The sequence below is a fragment of the Lytechinus variegatus genome, chromosome 18 (assembly GCF_018143015.1).
Source record: "Lytechinus variegatus isolate NC3 chromosome 18, Lvar_3.0, whole genome shotgun sequence".
Taxonomy (NCBI): domain Eukaryota; kingdom Metazoa; phylum Echinodermata; class Echinoidea; order Temnopleuroida; family Toxopneustidae; genus Lytechinus; species Lytechinus variegatus.
This window is the reverse complement of record NC_054757.1, coordinates 20,360,980-20,388,411: the sequence shown is the minus strand read 5'-3', so window position 1 is coordinate 20,388,411 and position 27,432 is coordinate 20,360,980. Positions and strand designations below refer to the sequence as shown.

The following is a 27,432-nucleotide window of genomic DNA, read 5'->3' as shown; positions in this document are numbered from 1 at the left end:
CAATACCATTGTCTCACATTAATCGTCTCCAGCACCTCCAGAATTGGGCTGCCCGTATTATTTTCGAAGTCCGCCGTGACACACCTCCTGAACCCCTGTTATATAATTTACACTGGCTCCCGATTAGACAACGTATTATTTTTAAGTTACTACTCCTTGTATACAAATCACTCTATAACCAAGCTCCAAAATACTTGTCTGATTGTTTAGAAATTTATGTCCCAGGTAGAAGAACTAGATCCTCTGAAGGCCCACTTAAATTAACATATCCAACAAAAAGCAAACAGACTGGAGATAGAACATTCACTGTTGCATCCTCTATGGAATGGAACAAGCTCCCTCTTGCAATAAGACAATCCCCAACAATCAAGTCTTTTAAGAAGTCACTTAAAACTCTTGTTCTAGGCAATTGCCTTCATTTAATGTGTCATTCTGATTTTGTTTGTATCTTTTATATGTTAATTGAAATTGTGAGCGATTTGGGCCATTTGGGAAAAGCGCGTTATAAATATTGAGTATTATTATTATTATTATTAGTTGAGACATGACAAAGTCGTTTGGAGCACAGATAGATATGGCATTCGCATATAGTAACAGTGGTGCCTCATGAATCGCTTTAAATCCCCTTTTAAAAGGTGACTAGCGTGTTTTAGCCGAGAGTGCCCGTCAGATCACAATGCCCAAATTGCGTGTAGGCCTATATCTATAATGTCGTTTGTCCGGCGTCAAGAACGACATCCGGGCGTTTCGCTTTTCCTAAGAGAAAAATCTCTACATCGAATCAATTCCTTTTGGAAATGTAAGTCAAATCACAATGGAGAGATGGGAGGCTTTTGTCAAAATTTGATAGACCGGGGCAGCATCGGAATCTCTTGACTCTGGACAACGACTTGTTTGCATTATTGTTCTTCCTCGGCAAATCTTCGGATGATCAGCTGTCCAAGTCAACCAACTTTCGACAAGCCTCATTGTGATTTTAATTGCAATTTCAAAGGATTCGATTGCGTTGTACACACCAAAAAACTTTGGTATTAACCGGTGTACATAGAGGACCAAAACCAATCATTTTACACCGGTGAGTGATTAATGCACTATGCGTAAACATATATTGACTGCTAGTGTTTGGCATCTCAATTTACGTAATTTTTATGCGCTTTTCAGCTACGAGAACCACTGGACGAGAACCGAGAGATGAGGTATTTCATTCACAGTTTTTATTTCTAAAATCAATGAGGCTCGGGGTTCAAAAATTTGCTCGAATTGAGTCATGCATATTGGCATACTTGGCACGTTTATGAGATAAGGCGAAAACGGAAGAGTTCTTTGATTACCGTTATTCTTTAAATTGGCAACACCTATAGTTTTCATTCCTGAGTTTTTCCTTTTATCTTAGTATGCAAAGGAGAATTTTCGAGAATGCATCTAAAAGTTGAAAACATGCCAATTAGTATGTTTAGATTGCGTATTTGAGGGCAAAATGTCAGAGTCAAGTGACGGATTTTAGTATTTCGTTTCATTAATTTTGTTTTTGACAATTTAGAATAAGATACCAACAACTTAACTGAATCAAACTTTTGTTCAGACGACGATTGTGAGGACTCAATTGCATTCTGAATTTAGCGAGTTCAGATCCGTTCGATTCGTTCGTTCTTTTTTTTTACCATATAACAAAATAGACCAATCCATGCTCTGAATATTCAGATCAGTGATACCATGTAATAGTTCTATGGTGATATCAATGCTTATTTGCATGTTGAGACGACGATTTTGAGGACTTAATTGCATTGCCAATTTAGGGAGTTTAGATTAGTCCCATTGATTCATTTTTTTAACATATGATAAAATATAACAAATTGAATGCAAAAATGAAACAAATTTGCACGTCAATGGCTTATTTGCATTGCCAATTTGGGGATTATAGTGATTCGCCTCAATAACTTTGCTTTTATCATATACTAATCCCTTTTACATACATTCATTCTATTTACATCTTGTCCATATAATACAGTGCGTGCCAGAAAAAACGAAACCGAGATTCAGCGATGATTTATCATAACTTAATCATAAAAAATAGACAAATAACGTACCAATGTAAAGCTTAGAATCTCCTCTTTCATCTGGTATTACTTAAATTATTCCTCATTCACGCATAAGTGAGCAAAAACTATTCGAATAAAGGAGCCAAAAACTTTATTTTAGCTTTTGTGGGACGCACTGTAGAGAGTACTAATGATGCCTGTATGTAAAAAGAAGAGTTATGAAAAATAATTTGATTTTCGTTATTGTTTTGTTTATATTGTGAAATAAAGGTTCTTATATATATATATATATATATATATATATATATATATATATATATATATATAATATATATATATATATATATATATATATATATATATATATATATATATATATATTATATATATATATATATATATATATATATATATATATATATATATATATATATATATAACAATCCCTAAATGAATCCTTACCTTGCTGTATGGAATCGAATCAAATATTTCATTAATCTCGTCCGGGTGATTGACTTCGACAATTATTGGATGAGAAGACACAATCTGATCAAGTCCCATTACGTAATGAAGGTCACTGGTCACAAAACCTTGCAACTGAAATAAACATAAAAAACATACAAATTATGAAAATGTATATTTCTATTTGCCAATAGAACATAATTATTATATAATAAGCCCATGGTTTATTGAACTGATGACGTAGAAGAAAATTACGGAATTTGCAAATATTTTTTTTTATCATTATTATTTTCAGATGGCACCCAAAGCAGGTCTCTATATATAGTCACAAACCTGCAAAAGAAAGATGAATAAAATCATAATTGAAATTTGAATATTCATTCTTGTCTCATTTATTAACATAGGGCTTCCGTATACGCGTTGGCCGTCGTGGATAAAGTTTGAATATATTGAAAAAAAAATTAAGAAAAAAAGTTAAAAAAAAATAATAAATATACGTATGTATGTATGTATATATATATTCATATATATATATTATACATACATTCATATTCAATGAAAATATATCTGTTGAAATATGGGACCAACTAAAATCGCCCTTCTCTTCACGGGTTTGACGTAAGCGTCTTTGGCGTAGAACTACGCGGAGTTTAATCTTGATGGAATTTGCCTTGCTCTCATTTCAATATCTTTTGCAGTGAAATCAGAAAAAGAAGATTGATATAGTCATCGATAAATTAAATAATGAATGAATTAATTAATTTACAAAGATTACGTACCATTTTCCAGTCTGGCTCTACACTGTTAACTCCGGGGTATTCCATATAGCTAGCAAAGCCTTCATTAAGCCAAAGATCATCCCACCAATCACATGTCACGATGTTACCAAACCACTAAAGTATGCAAGAGATAACAGATCACCGTTATTGTCATGAAATTCAACGTAACAAATATGACAATTCCATGTGTTAGGATTTTTTTGTATAGGCCCATTTTTAGGTTTTTTCTATTTAATTTCAGCAAGATTTCGATAGTCACCCTAGTTGGTGGTATCTTTCATTTTGGACACATTTAAAGGGCCCTTGATCCGATTATTGTTTGAATTATTTCGGGGGGGGGGGGGTGATTTCTCAATATCTAGAAGAAGCAATCGAACCTGGAATTAAATTAAAAACTTGAATCTCTATACGAGTATAGCTAAACCCACAGAGTACAATTCTAATGTAGATTTTCGAGAGGCAATATATTAAATAAATTCACAATATTCTAAGAGAGAAGAAAAAACAGAGCATACTTTATTCATTTCCCAACCGATCGTACAGTAACTCTCTTCCTATGTTATAAACTTTATTTGTAGAGCGAAAATATTACGATAAGGAAAATTAATAATGTTGTATCATGAAAGCATCAGTTCAGGAGAGGTTAATAATGATAAAGGATATTGGCATACAATACATGCAAGTATTAATCAAGAATATCACAGTGCATTATACGTTTTGTTTCAGACGTTATAGCCGATGGTGATGGATTGCGTCATCAATCAACAGAAGTGATAGATCGCCAATGGCGATAACTGGGCGGAGCTTAGATCGCGCGTAATAAATTTTCGTTATGATGTAACATACGTCACAATGCCTATACGAGGATCATAAATACCGTTATGTTACTTATCATTGCATAAGACGTGATTTTGATTGTGATTCTGGCGGATTAAACAGGGCTTGTCGGATAAAATGTATAGCAAGTCGTTTCAAACAGGTGCTACGAGCCCAATTACAAGAGGAAGGCAAACGATATTCATTCGACCCAACCCATTCCAATTGTTTTTAAGTTGATAGGCTGAAATGCAAAATTAGTGAAGGAGTAGGCAACTACTGAACTTCCTTTGCCCAGAGTGAGACGAAATATCGATGACTTCGGAACTATTTTTGGCTGGCGGAATAATTAGGGTTAGGCCCGACTTAACTGTCTAAGGTTATAAGTTTGGTCCCGTGAGGAGATGTCTTCAAAAATACCGATTGATTTTTAAAATAAGCTGGCTAAGGTCCCCTTTTCTGGTCAGATATGGAATGTCTATTCACTGGTACTAGACATTAAGCCCTCTAATTTCAACTCTATTTTTAATGAAATATTAACAGTGCCATTTTAACACACGGGTCTAAAATGTTTTTTTTACGCACGTGATCCCCGAAACGCGCTCCCATGATCACCATACTGTTGATTGTCGACGCTATTGACAGACTGAGTAATGCATGAAAAGGTATTTTTACCAGTGGATTGAAAATAAACGATTGCTTTTTTGAGGTAAAAATTGATAGACTGGTAATAAAGTTGATAGATTTAACATTATGAAAAGAAGTATTTTATCAAACATGACTGCTGATGCAAACTATCATGTACTTTCGGAGATATGAATGAAGAATTCGAGATGAAAAATTTGGTTGTAATTGTTCTCTCATGGCTTTTACACCACCTTTGAGGCTATATTCATTTTATAAACGTCAGTCCACAGAAGAAGCGCAGATGTCACTCGCAATTTCACAGGGCCATTCCCCTCGATGAGGTAGATCAATGAATATGCCGGTCGAGATTTTCCGTTTTTAAAACAATTTTTGTGTCTAATTTGAAAATATTAACCTTGACCAGATACAACAGTATTATGGTAATATTGTTGGTTATAGTCTGTTCATAGACACCATATCACAATCTGTTTTTTTTTCGCGTTTGAACAATACGCGCTTTATTGATATCCAAACATTTGTTTGACTGGCACTGCTTCCGGTGCTATAACGCGCAATTGCTGTGTAAATTACAACATCTTTAGGAGGCGTCGACGGCTTTTGATTGATTGATGAGCAGAGGTAACTGTTACTATGGTAACTGTAAACTGTTACTATTGTTAACCGTAATAATTAGGCCAACTGGGAGATCCTGAAGCAAATAGGAACTGTGGTTTTGGAAATGCTTGCGGATTTGCATCGGTAACGTTGCAGTAATGTTACGATAACATTAATTGCGGTATTGTCATTTACGAACCGTATAAGAGTACAGCAATTGGCGTGGATGCAGAGGAGTTGATCCAAGAGGGGGCAGGCGCGATCACCGCCCCTCCCCCGTGAAAGAATCGGGAGGCACCCACATGATATCGATATGCACCACTCCGGATAATTTCGACAACTTGACGAAATCGCAATATGAATTGAAAATAATGTTCTAAATAAAACATAAAAAATCATTTAAACGCATATAAAAAATTGTAAATTTTCGTCGCGCTTGGAGTCCAAAAATCCTGTTATATAAATTTGGCACGCTAAGCTTGCTAACAAGGTTGGACAATTTTTGTTCTCCGATTTTACCCGCTTCCGATAATAGAAGGGCCCGTTAAGTGCGGAGAACAGTTTTCTGAACTGAAGTGGCTACCCTGGGTAAATATACCGCCATTATCCTTGTTATAATTATTACCCCCCCCCCCGATTCGAAGCATGGATCGACGCCCCTGGCTTAAAGTACCATGTGAGCAAGCTCGTGGGCAACCACTACAGCAACCCAATATCTGCTAGATTCTGAAGCTTCGTCTTCATCCAAGAGGAGATATGTTTCACGGTAAGTGATGAGGCCCCAGTGTTCCATACCACCGCTTACAAAGTCGGGAATCGCTATCATGTCTACAGAGGGCGTGAGAACAGAACTTATATTTATTATACATATCATAGTTTTATGTCGGTAAATATCCGGAACCCTGATTATTTCTATATCAATTACAATTGATATCCCGATAGGTGATCAAGCTCCAGTGCTCAGACCTGTCAGTTGCTCCGTTTGCGTAGGCGGGAATTGCATTTAGAGAACAGCATTTTAATCAAATAAGAATAATGCCTCTTTAACATTTGCTACGACCATCGTAAGATGGATTAGTCTTTTATACATTTTTTGGCAGCATCGTAGGTGGCTGGGTTTTTTTTTTAAGGGGGGGGGGTCTTACTTTTTCTGTATTATCACGGCTAACGTAGGACTTAATTTGCTGGGCATCGTAGACGGCCAAAACAAAGATTATACAGAGACACACGAAGATCGCACGATGTTCATGCGCTGATCGTACGATACTCTACAATATTTTTAGAGCTCCCATTAAGATATTATACGATACAATTTTGCTGAACGTACGATTACCGTATATTGTACGATGGCCCTGCGCTGATCGTATGAATCTTCTACGATGTATTTAAAAGTAATGATCCTACAATTGTGAAAAAATTGTATTTATAGCACCTCGCTGAACGAAAAAAAAAAAAACCTACAATGATCACGAATCCGTACGATTTACCAGATATGATTCCCCTACGATGATCGTAGATCAAATGTAATCGGGCTACAAATGAATTACTAATGTCACCGTTGTTAGTGTTGATATTATGAGACAGAAATGAAAATGATGGCACCCGTTGCCAAACGAAAGAAAGAAAATTCCCTTGACAAAATATTGACTATGAGCATTCTAGAAGATCATGATGCAGAAAAATGTGGTTGCTGCATTTAATGAAACATTATGCCCTTTTTTCATCCAGATGATAGTAGTTCATTTTCTTTTATTGATGATTAACTCACCACTCTATCAGAAAGATGAGAATGAAGAAAATTGTTAGTAAGAGGGGTTATGTTCTCGAGAACTGAAAACGAGGCACACATGAAGATGCAAAGTGAATGAAGTACTAAGAGTTTATCTCATTGGCGGAGACGTCTCCCTAGTGACACACTGCAAAAACGCCAGTGTGGATTTAACACCAGTCCAGAATCTATGTCCACACCAGAGAAGTGTTAAACAACACCGGTTTTGGTATGAGTCTAACACCAGATGATTATACAACACCAATTAGTATTAAAACAGCATCGGTTTGATTCCAAACTGGTGTTGTTTTAATACTTCTAAGGTGTGGACATAATAGATTCCGAGTTAGTGTTAAATCAACACCAGCGTTTTTCAGTGTACAAGGGAATCCATGATTTACAACTTCCAGAAACTGCCAAGAGATTTGGCTCGTCTCGTGAAAGACGTCGAATATTTTGGGGTCGTAACTAGACCAAACGCTTTTGTATCTGTACATTGGTTTTTCCGTTGAACTACATTGGCTCCACTCACCAATTTATGAATGGGAAAGACAGTAAAATGTCAGAAATCGTTAAATAAATCTCCAGAATCGACGATTATTGATGTATATGTCGTAACCAAATCGCCCACGGGGCTCCGCCCACGGGTTTTTGAGCCAATGAGATATTCACTTTAGTACTTATATGTCACCGTGGTTAGTGTTGATATCATGCTCAGATGGAAGAAGAATATTTTTAATTGGTGATTCACACATCATTCTATTAGGAAGGTGAGAATAAAAAAAATGTTAGTAAGAAGGAATATATTCTCGAGAACTCAAAATACGGTTCATAATAAAGCGAAAGGTCCATGGGTAAGTGCATATCTCATTGGCGAAGACGTCCCGCTGGTTTAAATGAAATTGACGATTTGCAACCAGGTCGCAAACAGATCGCAATCAGGTCGCCGTCAAACATGAGCTAATGAGATATCCACTTTAGTACTAATGTCACCGTTGTTAGTACTGATATCATGAAAAATAAATGAATGTGATGGCACCCGTTGCCAAACGAAAGAAAGACAACTCCCATCACCAAATTCTAATGACTATGAACATGCAAGAAGGACATGTTGCAGGATAATGTTGTTGTTGTTGTATACCATGTGGGCTAGCTCGTGAGCCACCACGGCAGCCACTCGTTCTTTATTGCCTTCCGACGATCCTTGCTCATCATACAGAAGGTTTGTTTCGCGGTAGGTGATGAGGCCCCAGTGTTCCATGGCGCCGCTAACGAAGTCGGGAATCGCTATCATGTCTAGAGAGGGCGTAAAAACAGAACTTAGATTTATGTTGTATATTAGTTTTTGTGATTGTGTCTGAAATCCATGCATGCTGAAAAACCACGTTAAGAGAGAGAAATGAAACGTCATTTACAATGAAAAAAATATATAGCATATCTGGTGTCCTTATCAGGAACCTTGTGTGATACAACTTCTGCTGATCATGTTGTTATCCTGAATGTAATACAATGATTTGTTATCTTTAATTAGATAACTCATTAAATAATATCTGCAATCAAGTTATGAAGTTATAAAAACAAACATAAACAATTCTCGATTTCGTGTTATTTTTGTAGGATATCCTGCAGAATCATGTTTTCCGCTTAATCTGAAATATATGTACATATGTTCAATTATTGACAAAATATATGTACATATACATAGCGTGAAACGGGATCATATTCATGATATTGGATATGTATCAACATGATCAAACTATATTGAAAACCCAAATATGTAAATCGCAGGCATAAAAGGAAAACAAGGATCCATGAGAATTAAGATATATTCTTAAAATTTTGCAGTCAGAAAGGCTGAATTACCATTGAATTAACATAAAAAAACACATTGCACATGAAGAAGAATGAACAACTTGAATTACAACTTCAATACCATATCAAATTTACAATAATCAGATAATGGTTTAAATTTACAATAACAATTTCAAATGCCAGATATCAATTTCAATAATAATTCCATTTCACAATGAAAAAAAAACAGTATTAATTCAAATAATTATATTAACAAATATTCGCTTGTTGGTTGCGTGGAAAATCTTTAAGCTCTATTATATGGTCACCGTCTTACAAAGAGTTGCGATTGATCCGACAACCACAACTATGGAAAGCCAGCAAAGACAACAGATAAAATGGGCGTTTGTTAAAGATATTTACTAAATAATGATGTATAATCATACATTTATTATTTTCTTAAAAATTCAATGTGCTTGCTTCTTTTTCTTTTCAATGGATATTATGAAACTTTCTTGTAGAAAATATTAAGACACATTTTGGATTACCATACATTTGAGGTTGATCGGTTCAATCGTAACTCTTTGAAAAAACGGATCCCTGGGGAGCGTTTCATCAATATTTTCATCTGACAAGTTGTCAGATCTGACATCTTTCCATGATTTTGATTGGCTGAGAGGCACTGTTCCTATGGTAACTGTCGGATAAAATGGGACTTGTCGGATAAAACGTCCGACAAGTCCTTTCATGAAACGCCCCCCAGATCCATTAGATACGATACGTCAAAGTGACTTACCAAGTTTAGGCAGTGGGTAGCCGAGATCAAAGTATTCTTCATAAAAGTCGGTGATATTGACACCGATCATCAAGGAATAGTCCACTTGATCGATGACGTCCTTCGGGGCATAGACACGGAACTATGTAGTCAAGAAGAGGAGGAAAGTTTTTTTTCCCCATCAATCATTAGAATGACGATGATGATGACGTCGACAACGATAGCGACATCAAATATATTGAAAATAATGATAATGATAATAATAATAACAATATCAATTAAATTAATTATAATAAAAATATAACAATTTCCGCTCATCATGCTCATGAGTCCTATCAAGTCTGCAGGCCTTTGGCTTTTCAATTCACATAGTGCAAGATCTCGGATCCAAGATCTTGCCATCTGGTCATCTGTTCCACTGGCGGCGGAAGCCCAAAAATTTAGGGGGGTCCACCTGAAATTTTGGGATGGACACAGATAAAAAATTTGACAAGAAAAAAAGGCTTTAACCAATAATTTTAGAGGAGGTCTACCTGCATTTAGGGGGGACGCAGGAAAAAAAATTGACAAAAAATAAAAAAAGGTTATCAACGATAAATTTAGGGGAGACAGGACCCCCCCCCCCCGCTTCCGCCGCCCATGATCTCTTCTAAAAGATGTAGACATGACGAGATCCAATATCTTGCCATGCATTCCATCGATCAATTGCAAAGTTGCAATGAAATTGATGACATTCCATTGGTTTGTGGCCCTAATACCTCGGTCACATTTTCTCTACGGCAGCCGTTTTATTAATTTTTATACAAACCACCTATATGTATAGCTCGTACATAAAATGTTAAAATGGCCGTTTTCGACTCGCCGCACGGTGGCCGTAGAGCAAATGTGACCAAGGTATAACTATCTTGCAATCAATTTATTGCAAGTTTCTTGCGACAACCCATACGTCTTACAACTGTCCTGTAACAAAAAATCCCTTTTGGACGTTCACTCACCGGTATGTTGCTCGAAGTGTTCATTTCCTTGTATTCGAATTGACAAACGATGAAACAGGCCAAGTAGGTACTCATGGGAACAGAGGGGTTAAAATGCGTTACCTCCAATCCATTTTCATAATCTTCTGTCACCTGCAAAGCAAGAAAATGAATAGCGCAGATAATTTGAACGTTTAACCAATCACATGACGAGTTGCTATGGAGGTGCAGGTCTTAAACTGAGTCTAATAATACAATATAGAAACTCATTTTACAATATAGAAACTCATAATACAATATAGAAACTCAAATTAAATCAAATAAAAAAAATTGGCCCATTGCTGTAATAAAAGACACTGGAAATAACGCGAAATGTTTTCTTTGATTTGAGATTCAATAATCATAAATGAATAATATACAATATTTTTGTCCAAAATATTATTTAATATTTTTTTGTTGGTGAATCGTTCTTGCGTGACAAATTAGGAACAATGAAATTGTGAAGTTTCATGAAAGCTGTCAGCACTGACTAAGTCAGTGAAATCCTGGGTTTGGATTGGCTGAGAGGCACTCGCCTCTGATTGTTACCATGGTAACTGTCGTTCACCCCCCCCCCCAAAAAAAAAACTCCCTCTTTCTTTAACGTACCCTGACATCCATATTGGAGAGGGCGATGTAGTCTTCAGGATGAACCAGCGATGTCGTGTAGTTGGCCTTGAAAGCTGGCTCATCGAAACATGGGAAAGCTCTGCGGGCGTCTGTCGGTTGGAATTTACTGGTGGCAATAGCTCTAGAAATTAACGATAAAGAAATTTGATAAATTATACAATCAGTGGCGGAACCAGGTAGGGGCACTTAACCCCTTCCCCTTGATAGCCAATTAAAGAATAGTGGATAGGGTCGTGCTTACGTAAGTGAAGACCTTTTTTTTTGCTTGTCAATTTTATCGTTCCATAAATAACCTTAATTCATTCAGGAGTGAAGATATTTTTTTCTGAACGAAAGATGCCCCCACCCCAATTAGAAATCCTGGATGGGCTCCTATAGTAACTATGATATATAAATTAGCCTATTGGTTCAAATATCCCGATTTTAGAGCATCGGGAACTCGGGGAGAGGGCTTAATTTGCTGAGCATACTCTGATTTTCAAACTGCGACGACGCAGGAACAGACGGGCGGATCCAAAATTTCATGGGGGGGGGGGTCAAATTTTGAATCATGGGGACATATTTTGGCAGCGAATAGGCCTACCTGGTATACCACGTCAGGAAAAGAGGACTGATATGCAAGTATACAATCACTCATATTCGCGCAGATATCCATACATGTTAACGTTGCGAGCGAAAGAAGCAAACGAGCTAAAAAAAATAATATACAGATAACGCGAGTGCGAAGCGCGAAATTTATTTTTTTAACGCAGTTAATAAGAAGAATGGACATTGCAAGCATAGTTTGAAGGTTTCAGTTATCATACTTTCTGAAAAGTAATGAGCAAAAGTGTATTTAGTCCCTTTTGTATGTAAGTTATTCTCACCCTCCCCCATTTCGATTTCGTTCCCCCGCTCTAAACTTGAACATTTCTGCCAAGTTACATATAATTTTGAGTTCTGGATCTACATGTTTAAAGCCTTGTATATTTTAGCTGACTCATTATGGGTTTGATCTGATTGGTCGCATATTTTTATCTACGCAATATCCGTTACTGGCCATCGAAAAGATAGGCCTATACATAAAGTTCACGAGTTTGTCAGTGATTATTCTAGTGCAAATACAGCGATGTGGCCTCAAACAAAAGTCAAACTCTAATCCAATTATTACGAAAATAATAATAATAGTGCTTGTGTACATATTGCGTGTGGCGCTGTGGCCCAGTGGATTAGTCTCCGGACTTTGAAACCAGGGGTTGTGGGTTCGAATACCACTCAAGGTGTAATTTCTTTCTGCAAGAATTTGATCCACATTGTGCTGCAGTTAACCCAGGTGAGGAAAATGCTCCAAGTGCCTTAGGCTGCTGGAGCTAAAGCCGGACGCATGATAGGGCGCAATTCAATAGACAACTAGATAATCGGCGCTTATTATTATACATGACTATAATCATCTCCTTCTTCCTCTTCTTCTTCTTGAAGGTAATGATGGTAATTTTTTTTTACCTGATTGCCAAGAAAGCATGAATGCTTGTTAGCAAGCAACTAGAGTCTTAACTTAAGGTCCGAAGGACCTGGTAATGGAGTGCCTTACCAAAGGGCACCAACGCACCAAGTGGGAATCGAACCCGGGTTAACGGAATACGTAACCCCCGCCGATCTTTTTCTTCTTCTTAATAATAATGATAATAATGACAATAATAATAATAATAATAATGATAACAAAAATAGTTATGATAATAATGATAATAATGATAATAATATTGATCAAAATTGTTATTATTTTTGGCCTATACCGTTAACATGTATTTCATCAAAAGTCTCTTACATGTATGCCATCAAGTATAAGTTTGAATTTCTTTGCTGTTATAGATATCTAAGAAAGGTGTATGCCGACGAAAGTTTTGCTGCCTTCTACGTTCGTTGGTGTATGCTTTACGCATGCAAATCATTTAGTATGCTTGCAACTGTGAATGGTTAATTAATTATCCACGGTCCAAGTTCTGAGCTTGGACGCTATTGACTCATCAAAGGCCTGTTTACATAAAATAGTTTTCTATACTAGGCTATGTCAGGAAAGGTATATTTGTTCCCAAATCGATAACAATCAACGAATCCAATTTAACCTACAATTGGTTCACCGACATGGACATGGAAAATAAAAACGCCCAATTCAGCAATATTGATATCAAACATTGATTTTGTATCGTGCTTGTCCCATTTTTAAACACGCAAGATCCAGCGCTGGCCTAAGCATGAAAATTATTTTTAAAAATCTCTAAAACTGATTACGAAGGATCCCCTTCAAAAAATTGAAAGAAATTAATTGGACATCGCACACTGCACCAACCCTAAGGGTTTATCATCTTCTCACAATCCTGAACAAAGCAAGGTTAATTTCTTTAAAAAAATACTATTCAATTTTCCAGGAAAAAAGGCGTGGAATCAACCCCCTATATATTTCCCCTCTCTCTTCCTCTACTCCATCTTATCTTCTCAATATTAATTTTCTTCTTTTATAGCCTTGTTTATAATCACCCTTTTCTGCTATTTATCTAGGTATTGTTTACATACGTAATAGTTAGTCCTTTTAATGTTTATCTTAAATTTGTAGCTTATAAACTTTGCCCGTTTTGGTTCTTCGTTTTTCATGCTTCTTGTACTCGTGCCAACTAGTGTTTGCATTGTTGATGTATTGCCAATTTATTTCAGTTTACTTCGTATTGTTTATTGTCCTTTTGTATAGCTCTTGTCTGTTTAAAACTAGTGAATAGACAACATTGCAACTGAACTGAAATGAAAAGGAACCAATTACATGTTTCAGTCCCACATTCTCGTGATACTGCTTGTTAAAGGACAAGTTCACCCCCAACAAAAACTGATTTGAATAGAAAAAAAAATCAAAGAAGCATAATATTGAAAATTTCATCAAAATCGGATGAAAATAAGGAAGTTATAACATTTCAAAATAATGATCAAATCCTTACCAAACAATTTTAGTCGGACAAAATGTTCACCAAAGCATTGGCTACTTTTTACCATTTTATTTTAAGATTATTCTTATAATGTTCTGCCGTGAACTATGTGGGGCCGGGGGGTGATTAATATAGACCATCCCACCCCCCCCCCCCTGCCAGTCCATCCCCCGATCGACACCCATGATTACGTTTACAAGTACATCACCCATGATTACGTTTACAAGTACAATTAAAGAACGCCTTCTATTCATCCAAACCCGATTCAACCACTAGGGCCAACCAAATATCTTTATAATTATTACATAAAATTGTCAAAACAGAATTTCATATGTAGATGAAAATAAAGTGCAAATATAAAGCACGATGACAGAAAACATGCGTGATTTACTGCCGCCATAACAAACAAATCATAATTCTTCACTTTGATTAATTTTTTTAAAAACCTGGGAAAGACGGCAATAATGAAAGCTTAATGAAATTTATTAAATTTTCAGCGTGATTGAATGAATAAAATACACAGTATTGTTATTGAAATCGTAATTTGAGGGAGAGCTGATTGCTTGCTCGCCTTGTACAATGTTTTTTTAAAAAAAAAAAAGATAAACGAAAAACGAAAAAGGGCATTTGGTCTCTCATAAAAGTAAATTAAAATACTGATTCATATGAAATGTTATTTAAACAGTCCTTGACCGTTAACTCGGGAGATAGCAATTTTTAGCGAAGTTGTTAAGTTTAGTAGCTTCAAATGTTAATTCGTTATGTTATGCAATTATCCAAAATTATACAATAGCTATTGTATAATCGTTTTTAAATTGAATAGTAGGTCAATATTTTGACAACAGTCTCATCATACATTCATGCTTGTCTTTATAAAATTATCTCGAGAAAATAATAATAATAATATAATAATATAGGATATTCATATTGCGCACATTTCCACCTTGTTAGGTGCTCAAGGCGCTCCTATATTACCCGGCTAAGCTAGGCGTTCATAGCGCACACAGCTTCTTATAAGGAATTACTTCCTACCGGTACCCATTTACCTCACCTGGGTCGAGTGCAGCACATCGTGGATCAGTTTCTTGCTGAAGGAAATTACGCCATGGCTGGGATTCGAACCCACGACCCTCTGTTTCAAAGTCCGAAGACTAATCCACTGGGCCACAACGCTCCACATAATAATAACATGTTAACAGTATTCTTTCAATAATTTCTGGAGGGAGGAGCGGGGGTCAATGAATATCTAATGGCCATTCTAACCATTTTTTAATTAAACCAAAATGCTAAAATATCATGCAGCTCATTTTGAAAAGATAATTATAAATATATTCAGTACATATCAAGAATAAGAATATAATTAAACCTAATACGCATGCTGGGCTTATCCCTGTATCCATCATAGCACGATCCCCTTTTTAAAGGTCAAGTCCGACCCAGGAAAATGCTGACTTGAATGAATAGAGAAAATTCAAACTAGCATATAGTGCTGAAAATTTCATCAAAATCGGATGTAAAGTAAGGAAGTTATGACATTTTAAAGTTTCGCTTATTTTTCACAAAACAGTGATATGCACAACTAGGTTAGCCAGTCGATGATTTCCATCACTATTTTCTTCTTTTTATTGTTTCAGTAATACGATATTTCATTTTTTATAGATTTGACAATAAGGACCAACTTGACTGAATCATACAGTATTAAACAATGTTAATTTCACAAATCGTTGTATCACTTGACAATGAGGGGAAAATTAGAATATTCCATATTTCATAAAATGAAATACAAAAGAAATAGTGAGTGAATGATGTCATAGTCTCCTCATTTGCATACCAGCCAGGATGTGCATATACTGTAACTGTTTTGTGCAATTAAGCGAAATTACTATTATTGTTATTCGACCTTTTTGTTGGGATGGACTTGTCCTTTAAGGAGTCTTTTTTTCCTCAAATTTTTATAACCACGGATGAGATCAAGTTTTTGTTTGAAATAGAATTATTTTCACTTTTCAGGGATGGAATTAGGTAAAATGCAATCATGCCATATAGCAAAAATAAAACGGCATGCATGAGCCGTGCTTTCCAGAAGTGTCGGTCAAAGGTCTCGGTACTTTGCAGGTAATCACTATCTTAGTGCGTGCGTATTTAAACAAATAGATACTTAAGATACTATTATCAGTATCTGAACCTTAGTTATCAGGTCATTTGACTCACTTAAAGTGGAATGCATGCTGTTTAAGGCAATCCATTTTAATTTTGTTCAAAGACAAAATGTATCGAAGTTAAACACTCTAAATGCGACCCAAAAGCTCTTTTCTATTAAATCACACTCCCCTCGTAGTGAGACGATAGAAGGAATAGTCTTTTTGGAGTGCAATTTGCTTCTTTTAAGAGTGGACACTTTTGGAATTAAAATATCTTTAGAGATACACAGATCAGTCCAGAATAAGGTATAATTGACTTTATCTGTGTCTTTATAACGTCTATACTGAAATTAGAGTTCACTCCAAACATGCCAAAGGAATTGATTCAAATTTTCACTCGGACGTGAATGTGACCTGCGACTAGATTAGCTCCTTTGCATTGAGAAGGACAGATCTCGCTGAACGGAGATGTGATGTTTACAGAAGCAGCATACATGTACATTAAAAAATTAAGAGTTTAGTTGCAAAAGGGGTTAGGTCCACTTTGGACCATTCCGAGAAAAACCATGTTTTTTATTCTCACATATTGCAATATTCTTATGAGAAACTTAATTGTCTTGATGTATACCCTATCCTGTGAACATGGTATAAAGAAATCTACCTGTCTTCATTTGTTTTCTATATATTAAAAAAAATTGTCATTGTGGACCTAATCCCTTTTGCAAGTAAACTGAAATTAATGCAATATATTTTGATTAAAAAGTGATTTTCTTTGCCACTTTCATTCACTTTTACATTTGAATTTCAAATTTTATTTGTTATCATCAGAGTGACTAAAAATTTAGAGGTTCAGAAACTGAAAACAAAGAAAATATGAAAAGTGGAGAGTGACTAAAAATTTAGAGGTCCAGAAACTGAAAACAAAGAAAAATATGAAAAGTGGACCTCACCCCTTTTGACAAATGAGTACTTCAGAAGAGTTTTTTTTTTGCAAAAGGGGTTAGGTCCACTCCAAAAAAAATCATTTTTTTTAATTCTCCCATATTCCAAAATATTCTTTTGCGAAACTGAATTTTCATGATACCCTTCCATGAGAACATAAAATTGCGTATAAAATAATTCTACCTGTCTTCATATTTTGTATGATATTCTTTTCCAAAACATTAACAAATAACCCCTTTTGCAACTAAACTGAAATGGACCTAACCCCTTTTGAAAAAGTGATTTTTCTTTGCCATTTTAGCTCACTTTTTCAACTTTTCTTTGATATCATCTTATCATGCTTATAGAGATAATAAAAATCTTAGCATTGAGACAAAAAAAAATTGATGGAAAATGGGCCTAACCCCTTTTGCAAGTGGGCTCTTCAATTGTTTATAATCATTAATCTAAGAAGTGGTCTACTTCAATTCTATGCTAACTCAATTCAAGTGTGTTTAAAGATAATGTATACAGACATGGACATAGAAGTTCAAGGATACGTAGTGCGATGTTTACATAAACTTAACTCAAACATAGATGTACAATTGAAATGATAACAGTAACGTAATCATAAACATTAAGCTAGTCCTAATATATTGAACATTTCAATCAATTTCTTTTTCAGATAAAATGGGTACAGATCTAACTTTAAGAACATATTGAGAGTTTACATAAATTCGAATAAGAAATTAAAAAAAGTTTTTAAAAAATCGTTATGGAGTCGCCGTACTCGTGGTAATTACTAGGCACTTTTCGCTCAACGACGGAATCGGACTTCTAAGACGCTAGTTGATTTTGGAAGAGACTTTTAGCCCCGTCGTAAAAAACTGTCCTGCGACGCAAATTGTATAACATAAGCAAATTTTGACTAATCTCCGATTACAGACGATTTTTTTACAACCATCAAGAGCCACATGATTTTTGTTGTAGAGCTCGAGAGTGCCTCTGTAATATGGAAGCAACAGTCAATAGTCAGTTCTATAGAAAGATTCTTATGTTATGTCTGTACATAGAGGGAACCCATACCCAAAATGAATTCTCGATTTTCCCATTAAAACAAGATTTCTTTAAAATAACAGTCTGTAATGGATTCAGCTTTTGAAAATAAATAGAATCTGATAATCTTCACCACCTCCGTGTAATTTCCAAACAATGTAAGAATAATTAGAAATCTAATTCCCAATTTCGGCCATTTTTGATAAACAAGCCATGCAACGCGATATAAAAGGGATATTCTGATTGGCCAATGTTTTCGATAATCAGTTTGACCCGGAAGTCTTCCAACGGCCATATGTTTGTGTATTATAGCAGCTTCGGGAAGTGGGAGTTGCACGACAGCCGATGTAATTCACGGTGTTTTTTTTTTCTTTGAAGTTTTTTTTTCCATTTTGGTGCATTCAAGGCTAAATCATAATCTTTCTTTCGGTGCAATATACTTTTTATATGATTTTTGTTTATGATATAGTAAAAAAAAATATCAAAGATCCCCGTCGGGAGAGGGGTGAGTTGTATTGCAAACCCCCAAATGGCGGCTGGACCTTCGCGAGCCGTCTGTGTACGAGGAGAAATACAAAAAAACAGCTAAAAAAAACTTTAAAAACAGCTATTGAATCATTATTCAGAAAAGAAAACATTCATAAAAATATGATGATAGAATACTGTGTCCATTGACCCCAAATGACCTTCGACCGTGATCATGGGATCTAAGATGTGTGCAAAACAATCATTTATACTTGATTACCCTTCTGTCTATGTTTCATGAACTAGATCCATAAACTTTTTAAGTTATGATGCCAATTCAACAAATACCCCGACATGACCAAAGTTAAACAAAAATGTTTAAAAACTCCTCGGAACAGACGGCTGCCAGCTGTCTAGCGGTGTTCTAAATACAGGTCATTGTTGCCATACATGTAGTATTAACAATAATTTGTGCCGTTGTTGCGGATGCGAAAACTCCGGCCGTTTAGGGTGTACGAAGGGTGGTTTTATAAAACTGTTTGAAAAGCTATACCTGTCCTTACAAACAAATGTATTATGAAACAACCAGTCGAAGAAAATGTCATGAAATTTATTTGAATACTGGCACAAAACATATTTTACGCTATGATGCTTTCGTCTATTGTCCGCATGTTAATGAAATATTCGCAACTTCCAACTTTATCTAAATTGAATGACAATTATTTCAACATTATTTATGGCTTGCAAATAGGTCTATAGTTTAATCGTAAAGTTAAACGCAACTTTATAAACAGCTTTATGAAACTGTCTCCCCTTTACGTGTTAACTTACCTGTCTTGGCCCTGTGCATCCACATACACACTCTTGTAGAATCCGACGATCGTTTGATTCAACCATCCACCGAATTCGATGTATAGATGATAGTCACCTATAAACGAAAATGAATATATATATATATATATATTATACAAATATATCGGGCTTTGAGAAAGTATATTTAAGGTATCATGACGAACAAAGCTCGATTATATCAGTTGTCAGGTCACAAATTGAGAGTATTAAAGTATTGAGAGTAACTGTTATCATAATTATTTGGGAAAATTGTTTAACCGTGGACCATACGTCTTCTTTCATATTCACTGTTCGTAATTCAAAATTAAAGTATAATAACATATTTATGCAATCTGTAAAATTGGAATATGATGATGATAATGATTATTATTTATTTATTTGTATATGCACATGACCAGCAGCAGGGCTGAATGGGTTAATTTACAATAATCAATACCAAGTAAATGAACAAAGATAACAAAAACTACCGTAAACTAGTTTTGGGCTTAAATGGTACAAATAACATCAATAACTATGAAAATCAATTTGCATGGAGATCTACATATATATTTTTCATGAATACGAAAAGATGGATAAGAGAAAAAAAAAGGTAAAGGAGCAGAGGGATCATAGAAGTAGAAATGTTTTGCAGAATGAGAAACTTGAGACAGGGGGACGTCACAGAGAATTAAAGAGGATACAAAACCGAAGAACTTTATTAAATATTATTTTAAAAAAGATTAAGCACATTAGTGAATATTTTATACATTCACATATATAGCTACATATCATTGCAAATATTAATAATACACTGTAAAAATGAAGAGCTATTTTCGCACTTAAAGTGCTTGTATAGTGACTGCACTACGAGTGCTGATTGTCTAGTTTAAATTTGAAAAAGCAAAAAATCAGCACTTGTAGTGCAGTCGCTACACCACCATCATTTTAATCACAACCACCACTATCAACATCATCATCATCACCATTATCATTTTCAACACCACCACCATCATAATTATCATTATGAAAGCGCAAAACGTTACTTTTTAGAACACTTCTTTTTAATTTGCAGATCGATAAATTACCTGGTACGAGTGCATTTTCCATTTCCATGATCAAAAACTCGTTTGGCTCGTATCTAAAGACACGCGTTATGGCTTGCTCATTATCATTCATGTCTGTGATCTTAACAGTTTCATCTACGATGTCCATAGCTTTGATGTGGAGGCGAGGGTACTTTGTATCGTTGGTGACTGTAATCTATATCATGGGGAAAATAACATATATATATATATATCTTCATTATCATGCTTGCATTGTCAATACTGTATAGTTTTCTATTTCTGAAAGTGCGAAATAAAATGATGATGATGATGATTATGATGATGATGATGATGATGGTAGTGATGATGATAATGATGATGATGATGATGATGGCGTTGATGATGATGATTGTGATAATGATATTGATGATGAGGATGATGAAGATGATGATGGTGGTGATGATGATGATGATGGTAGTGATGATGATGATGATGATGATGATGATGACGATGATGATGATGATGATGATGATTATGATGATGATGATAATGATAATGATGATGTTGATAAGAATGATGATGATGGTGGTGATGATGATGGTGGTGATGATGACGATGATGATGATGATGATTATGATGATGATGATAATGATGATGTTGATAAGAATGATGATGATGGTGGTGATGATGATGGTGGTGATGATGATGATGGTGATGATGATGATGATTGGGTAAATTGCCAATTCGTCTACTGCCATCCCGTCCACTCACCACATGGTCTACATTCATTTCGTCTAATGCCATTTCGTCCATCAACATTTCGTCTACCACCCATTTCGTCCAATCACCATTTCGTCTAATAGCCATTTAGTCTAATAGCCAGTTAGTCTATAGCCAATTCGTCTACAACCATTTCGTCTACCAACCATTTTGTCTAAATCCATTTGGTCTAATGCCAAATCGTCCATTAACCAGTTAGTCCACCGTTCATTTGGTCCAATAGCCATGTCGGCTAATTTCATTTGGTCCAATATCCACATCGTCTACTTATCAACTCGTCCAATTGCCATTTCGTCTAATAGTCATTTCGTCCATCAACCATTAGGTCCAATAATCAGTTCGTCTACCAACCAAATCGTCTACTAACCATTTCGTCCAATTCCCAAATCGTCCAATAGCCATTTAGTCTAATAGCCATTCGGTCCAATAGCCATTTCGTCTAATACAAATAATTTGCGTTATCCGAGGAGGGGAGCGAAATGACTTTAATACCTTGAAATTATTGATGATATTAGTTTTTAAAAAACCCTAAAAACTATGATGAAAACTACTATCGCAAGGGTCGATTCAGTGGGTACAGCAATTCAGGCACCCCCACCCCCCCCCCCTAAAACGCACACACACACGCACACACACACATATAAAAGGGGGAACTAAGATGGGGAAAATGGAAAAGGGTCCTTTTAATTTAATTTGTCGCTCAATTTTTATTTAAAAAAAGAAAGAATATTGTATTCCGATATCAAAATACGATAAACAGATGAAAGACAATGTAGCCTTTTAAAGAAATATTATTGATCAATATACCCCCCACCCCCCAAAAAAGAGCTCTTCCCGATCTGTCCTTTCTTCTTTCCCTGTACTATCCTCTCCCTTTTTGTTCGTTTCCCGTCGCTAGAAGCCCGCCTGCGCCTAAAATAAATGTAGGCCTAGTAGTATTGACAATAACGATGAGTATAATGTTTGTGATATACTCATGCTGTAGCAATTGATGGATATAATAATAAGAATGATAATCATCATAATGATACTGATAAATAATACTACTAATAATCATGATGATCATATTACTAATAATAACAAAAATGATAATAATAAGGATAATCATAATAGAAATAATATACATAATTAAAATAATTACTACTACGTAGGCGCGGATCCAGGAGTTTACAGGAAGGGGGGGGGGTATTGAAATCACTAGAGTAGATTTTTGGTCGCGAGTATATAGGCCTGCCGGGTATAATTATAACACATCCCTTTTGCGGATCTAGCTTTTGCTAATGGGGGCAGGGGGGGGCTGTTGCTCGAAAAATGTTCATTCATTTATATATTCCCCTGTCTGCGGATCGAAGAGGGTTTTTTCCGTGTTTTTTTTTTTTTTTTTGCTTGCGCGAGCTGATCTTTTTTTTTATAAACATTTTATTTCATGTAGGCCCACTATTATTTTACACATAAAATCGTAAGTCTTGACACTGTTTGAAATCCTGAACATTTCTCTAGATTAATAACTAATGCGAGGATTGCAAGCGCGCAGCGCGAGCAGAGAATTTTCCATACACTGACATGAAACAGGGGCGTTTTAAGGACTGCGTTTAGGAATTCTTGAAGATACATATTTTACTTTTGTAAATGCAACATCACAGTGCGAGCTGAAATTTTCCTATATTCAGACCTCAAAACGGGGCACTTTAATCACTTTTTGTAAATTTGTACATAATACACATCTAAATAAACAATGCGAGCGCGGGTCGAAATTTGTGATATTCTGACATGAAAAATGACGTTTTAAGGACTGTTTGTAAGCATTCATAAAGTGGATACATAGGCATTTCGAGGAGGGCAAAGCGTCCGCCCCTCCTTATTGACGGCCCCAAAAAAGAGAAAAGGGTGGGGGAGAAAAAAAGAGAAAAAGGGAAGGAGGGAAAAGAAAACGGGGAATGAGACGAGAAAAAGCTGAAGGAAGGAATTAGACATTGACAATCCACGTCACTATATATCCAGTTTAGAAATGAATATACAAACATGTGCACGGCGAGTTAAAAAAAATGATATTTCAGGACACTTTGAACACTCCCTGTAATACAGGATACATAATTATCTTAAAATGAACAATTACTGCAATTATTGCCGAAAATGTTGGTTAATTGACATAAAGAAGTAACAGATTAAGGATTGTTTGAAGGAATTCAAGAAGAGATGGATGTATCATAAATAAAAATGTGAGCGCGCAGCAAGAGCTGAAGCTGTTTCCCTATTTTCAGATCACAAAAATGGAAGATTTTAATCATTTTTCTTTTGTTATTATGTACAGGATACATATCTCAATAAATTATTAATGCGAGCGCGAAGCATGAGATGTTTCCCTTTCCTTTTTTCCTTTTCTTTCTCCCTCTTCCCTCTTCCTTTTTTTTTCCTTCTCTCTTTCTTCCCCATTTTTTTCTCTTTCTCTTCTTCTTTCCCTCTTTTTTTTTCTCTCCCTTTTCTTTTCCTCTCTTTCCTTCCCCTTTTTGGCGCCCCCTTTCGCCATCGCCAGTATACCATTCCGTTTTTCCTCGCCCGTATCGTGTATGTATAACCTCGATAAGACACACATTGCTTCCCCCTTTGGGTGGAAAACACTTCCATAATGCAAAGTAATCAATGACGAACAACACTAGTCAACAGTGATAAAATAAATCAAGAAGTTGAAGAGAATTGGTAATTAATTAGGCCCACAATCGCGAATAGAGTCGACTCGGGTCGTAGAGGGCGCTAGTGCAGCATAGTAGACCAGTATGCGTATTAGACGAAATGAATATTAGACGAAATGGTGATTAGCCAAAATGGCAATTGGACATATTGGCTATTAGACCAAATGGCAATTAGACCAAATGATTGTTAGCCGAAATGAGTTTAGACCAAGTGATAGTAGACCAAATGCAGTTAGACCAAATGGAACATGGACGAAATGAAAGTAGACCAAGTGGTTATTAGACCATTTGCCTTTAGACCATTTGGCTATTAGACCAAATGGGAATAGACGTAATGATAGTGGACAAAGTGGCTATTGGACCAATTGGCAAAAAAATACCATTAGACCAAATGGCTATTAGACCAAATGATAATAGACGAAATGGCTATTAGACGAAATGGTGATTGGACGAAATGGTAATTGGACCATGTGGATAGTGGACCAACTGATGGTAGACGAAATGATATTAGACCATGTGGGTAGTGGACAAAATGGCAGTGGACGAAATGGCAATAAACCGATGATTGGTGTTGATGATGATGATGATGGTGATGATGATGATGATGATGATGATAATAATGATGATCATGATAATAGTAATAATAACAGCAATAACAGTAATTGATAAGTATTAGTGTAATTAATTCTTATATCGCAGAATTTAGTGTAAAGAGACGTGTTTAATAACATTCAAATTCTACGCATAATTTCAAACATTATCTTACTATCTGAAAGCATACACGTTTGCCACACATAACATCAATATAATTGGCAACATATTGAATAGCATTTCTTTACTCTCTTTCACTTGGAACCAGTTTCATCTCAGTTATTTTCGGAAACATATAGGATTATGGACACCAAATTGATTTTTGACGTGCATTGGGAACTATTTTTTTTTTAACTGATGACAATAATTTTGTAGAATTTCCAACTGCTTTATTCAACTTTTGCATCCTCGTGATTTTTTTCCGATCGTGAGGCTTCTAGACGTATTTTAACGATTCACCTCCCAAAGCTCTAATTTATGGGATATTTGCTTTTCACCAGCGTGCTTGCCAGGGTTGAAGACTTTATGTGTTTTTATCTTATCGACCAGAGACAATGAATATTTACTATTAAGGTGTTACGTCCTATCACCAAACAATAGCTGCAAATTGAGCCATCAAGAAGCGATAAAAAACCCAATCCTTCACCTACATGCCTATAGAGACGTTGTAAGCATGTCGCAAAAAGTTTTATTTAAGGGAGGTCTCGATGCTGAAAATAATGATATCTTGATAAAATAGAGTGATATTCACGCTGAAAAGTCAACAAAATGAGACATAAGAATATAAAGTTATCTAATTTCAATTTTTAAATTATTTTTGTATGTATAACGTCATAAATATGTAATAGGATCGGCTGATCAGATTCAATTCAATTCTTATTTCTATTTCCATTCAAAACATAATACAAAGTAATACAAATCAAGTGCAATTTACAGACGAACATTCTTTCCTCGTAAAACAAAAAGAACAGTATGATATTGAGCATAAATGGAAATGAGGGGGGGGGTCCACTAAAAAGCAAAGCTTGTAAAGTGTGGATCCCCCTTGGAAATTAAGAAAATATAGTCGACTTATTCATATATGTGTAAATATACAGGAAAGAAAAAAGAGAAGGAACAAAAAGGTGAAAATCATATTGTTGATGATGTATTCCCTCCACTTTCCTTTGTTCTTGTGATATTCAATGAAACATAATTCTCTAAAAACGAAATTGAAAAAAAGCACGAGAAATAGTTGGCTCATTGCATATACACCATGGACAAGAAAAGACTGTCTCACAAAAATAATGCAATTGCTTTAATTTTCATGTCACCATCACACGAGGAAATAGGGGTGAGTAGGGGTGCAAGACAGGTGTAAGTTTGCGGGCAAGGTGCAGAGGTAATAAGTTTGCACTTCTCTTAACTCTTAATGTGCCATTCACTGTAATCAGCAAGTGCCATTTTTTCAGAGAGTCTATAATTAATTGTTTTATTTATAAGGAAAAAGAAATCACTCCTGAGACAATAATGTTAAACCTCTGTATGACCATTGCACGAAAATGTGTTCTTGGCACTCCAGTGGATGCACAGATATGTGTTCATGGCACGTTAAGCATGTTAAGGGTTAATGAAGGAGCACAATAAGCACCTTTGGGGTGCAATTCTGCATCTTATAGGTGCTATTTTGCACCTTTCAGAGAGGTGCAAAGTTGCACCTTTACAAAAAAGGTGGCATCAGGGCCCCGTTTCACAAAGAGTTACGATTGATCCAATCAACATCAACTATTGAAAGCCAGCAACGCCAACATCTAAAAGGCATATTTGTTCAATCATTTTCTAGATATGATGCATATTCATACATCCATTATTTTCTTGAAAATTCGGTGTGCTTCTCTTTTCTTACAATATACATTGTGCAAATTTCCTGTAGAAAAAAAATCATATTGATGGATTTCGATATAGTTGAGATTGATCAGATCAATCGTAAGTCTTTGTAAGACGGGTCCCATGCAAGTCAGCACATTGTTAGATGCAAAGTTGAGCGTAAAGGCGACCGCACGCTTACGACTGGTCTGCGACCCGATTTCAGAATAAAATGTAATAGAATTTGATGCTAATATTGAGACTTGGAATATCTTACTGTGTAATGTTCTTAATTATCGTATGAATACCCATGATCAAATTTGTGACTATGCTATCATCCTTCTTAAAATAAAAGCGAATTTAATATCTAGTCGTAATGACATCATAGCAGTCGTGCGATTGGCTACGATTTGAAACTAATTTGGACTTTACTCCAAAATAAGGGCTTGCAATCTTTCAAAATTGTTGTAATATTATTATTTTAATCAATTTCAACCTCAAATAAAATGATATGTTCCATTCAAATCTTCAGAAAATGAGCAAAATGCGATTTGTTCCAAAATCGGGTCACAGACGGTGTGCGGTCGTCTTGTTAAGTTCCTTAGTGCGTATGTTGTTCCTTGTCTAATTTTTTATTAAATTTTCAGTGATTTGTCGGTCTGATTCTACGCTGTTCTGATCACATGATTTCCAGTTCGAGGTAGAGATTATAGGGTTTCACTGAGCTCCAATTCGAACCGAGCCACACGAATCCACATAATTTTTTTTTTAATTGAACCGATTGATTGATACGCTATAACCCA

General features: G+C 35.6%; 1 protein-coding gene across 1 annotated transcript in view; it reads right to left on the bottom strand.

Annotated features, from left to right (window-relative positions):
- Positions 1-27,432, bottom strand: part of LOC121431674 (glutamyl aminopeptidase-like) — a 45,622-nt gene that overhangs the window by 13,937 nt on the left and 4,253 nt on the right. Inside the window, exons 2-9 of the mRNA XM_041629322.1 lie at positions 20,766-20,940; positions 19,681-19,777; positions 11,295-11,436; positions 10,668-10,799; positions 9,694-9,814; positions 8,248-8,402; positions 3,281-3,394; positions 2,502-2,636 (exon numbers count right to left, since the gene is read on the bottom strand). Coding sequence (XP_041485256.1) covers positions 2,502-2,636; positions 3,281-3,394; positions 8,248-8,402; positions 9,694-9,814; positions 10,668-10,799; positions 11,295-11,436; positions 19,681-19,777; positions 20,766-20,940 — 1,071 coding nt within the window. The remainder of the gene's footprint in view (positions 1-2,501; positions 2,637-3,280; positions 3,395-8,247; positions 8,403-9,693; positions 9,815-10,667; positions 10,800-11,294; positions 11,437-19,680; positions 19,778-20,765; positions 20,941-27,432) is intronic.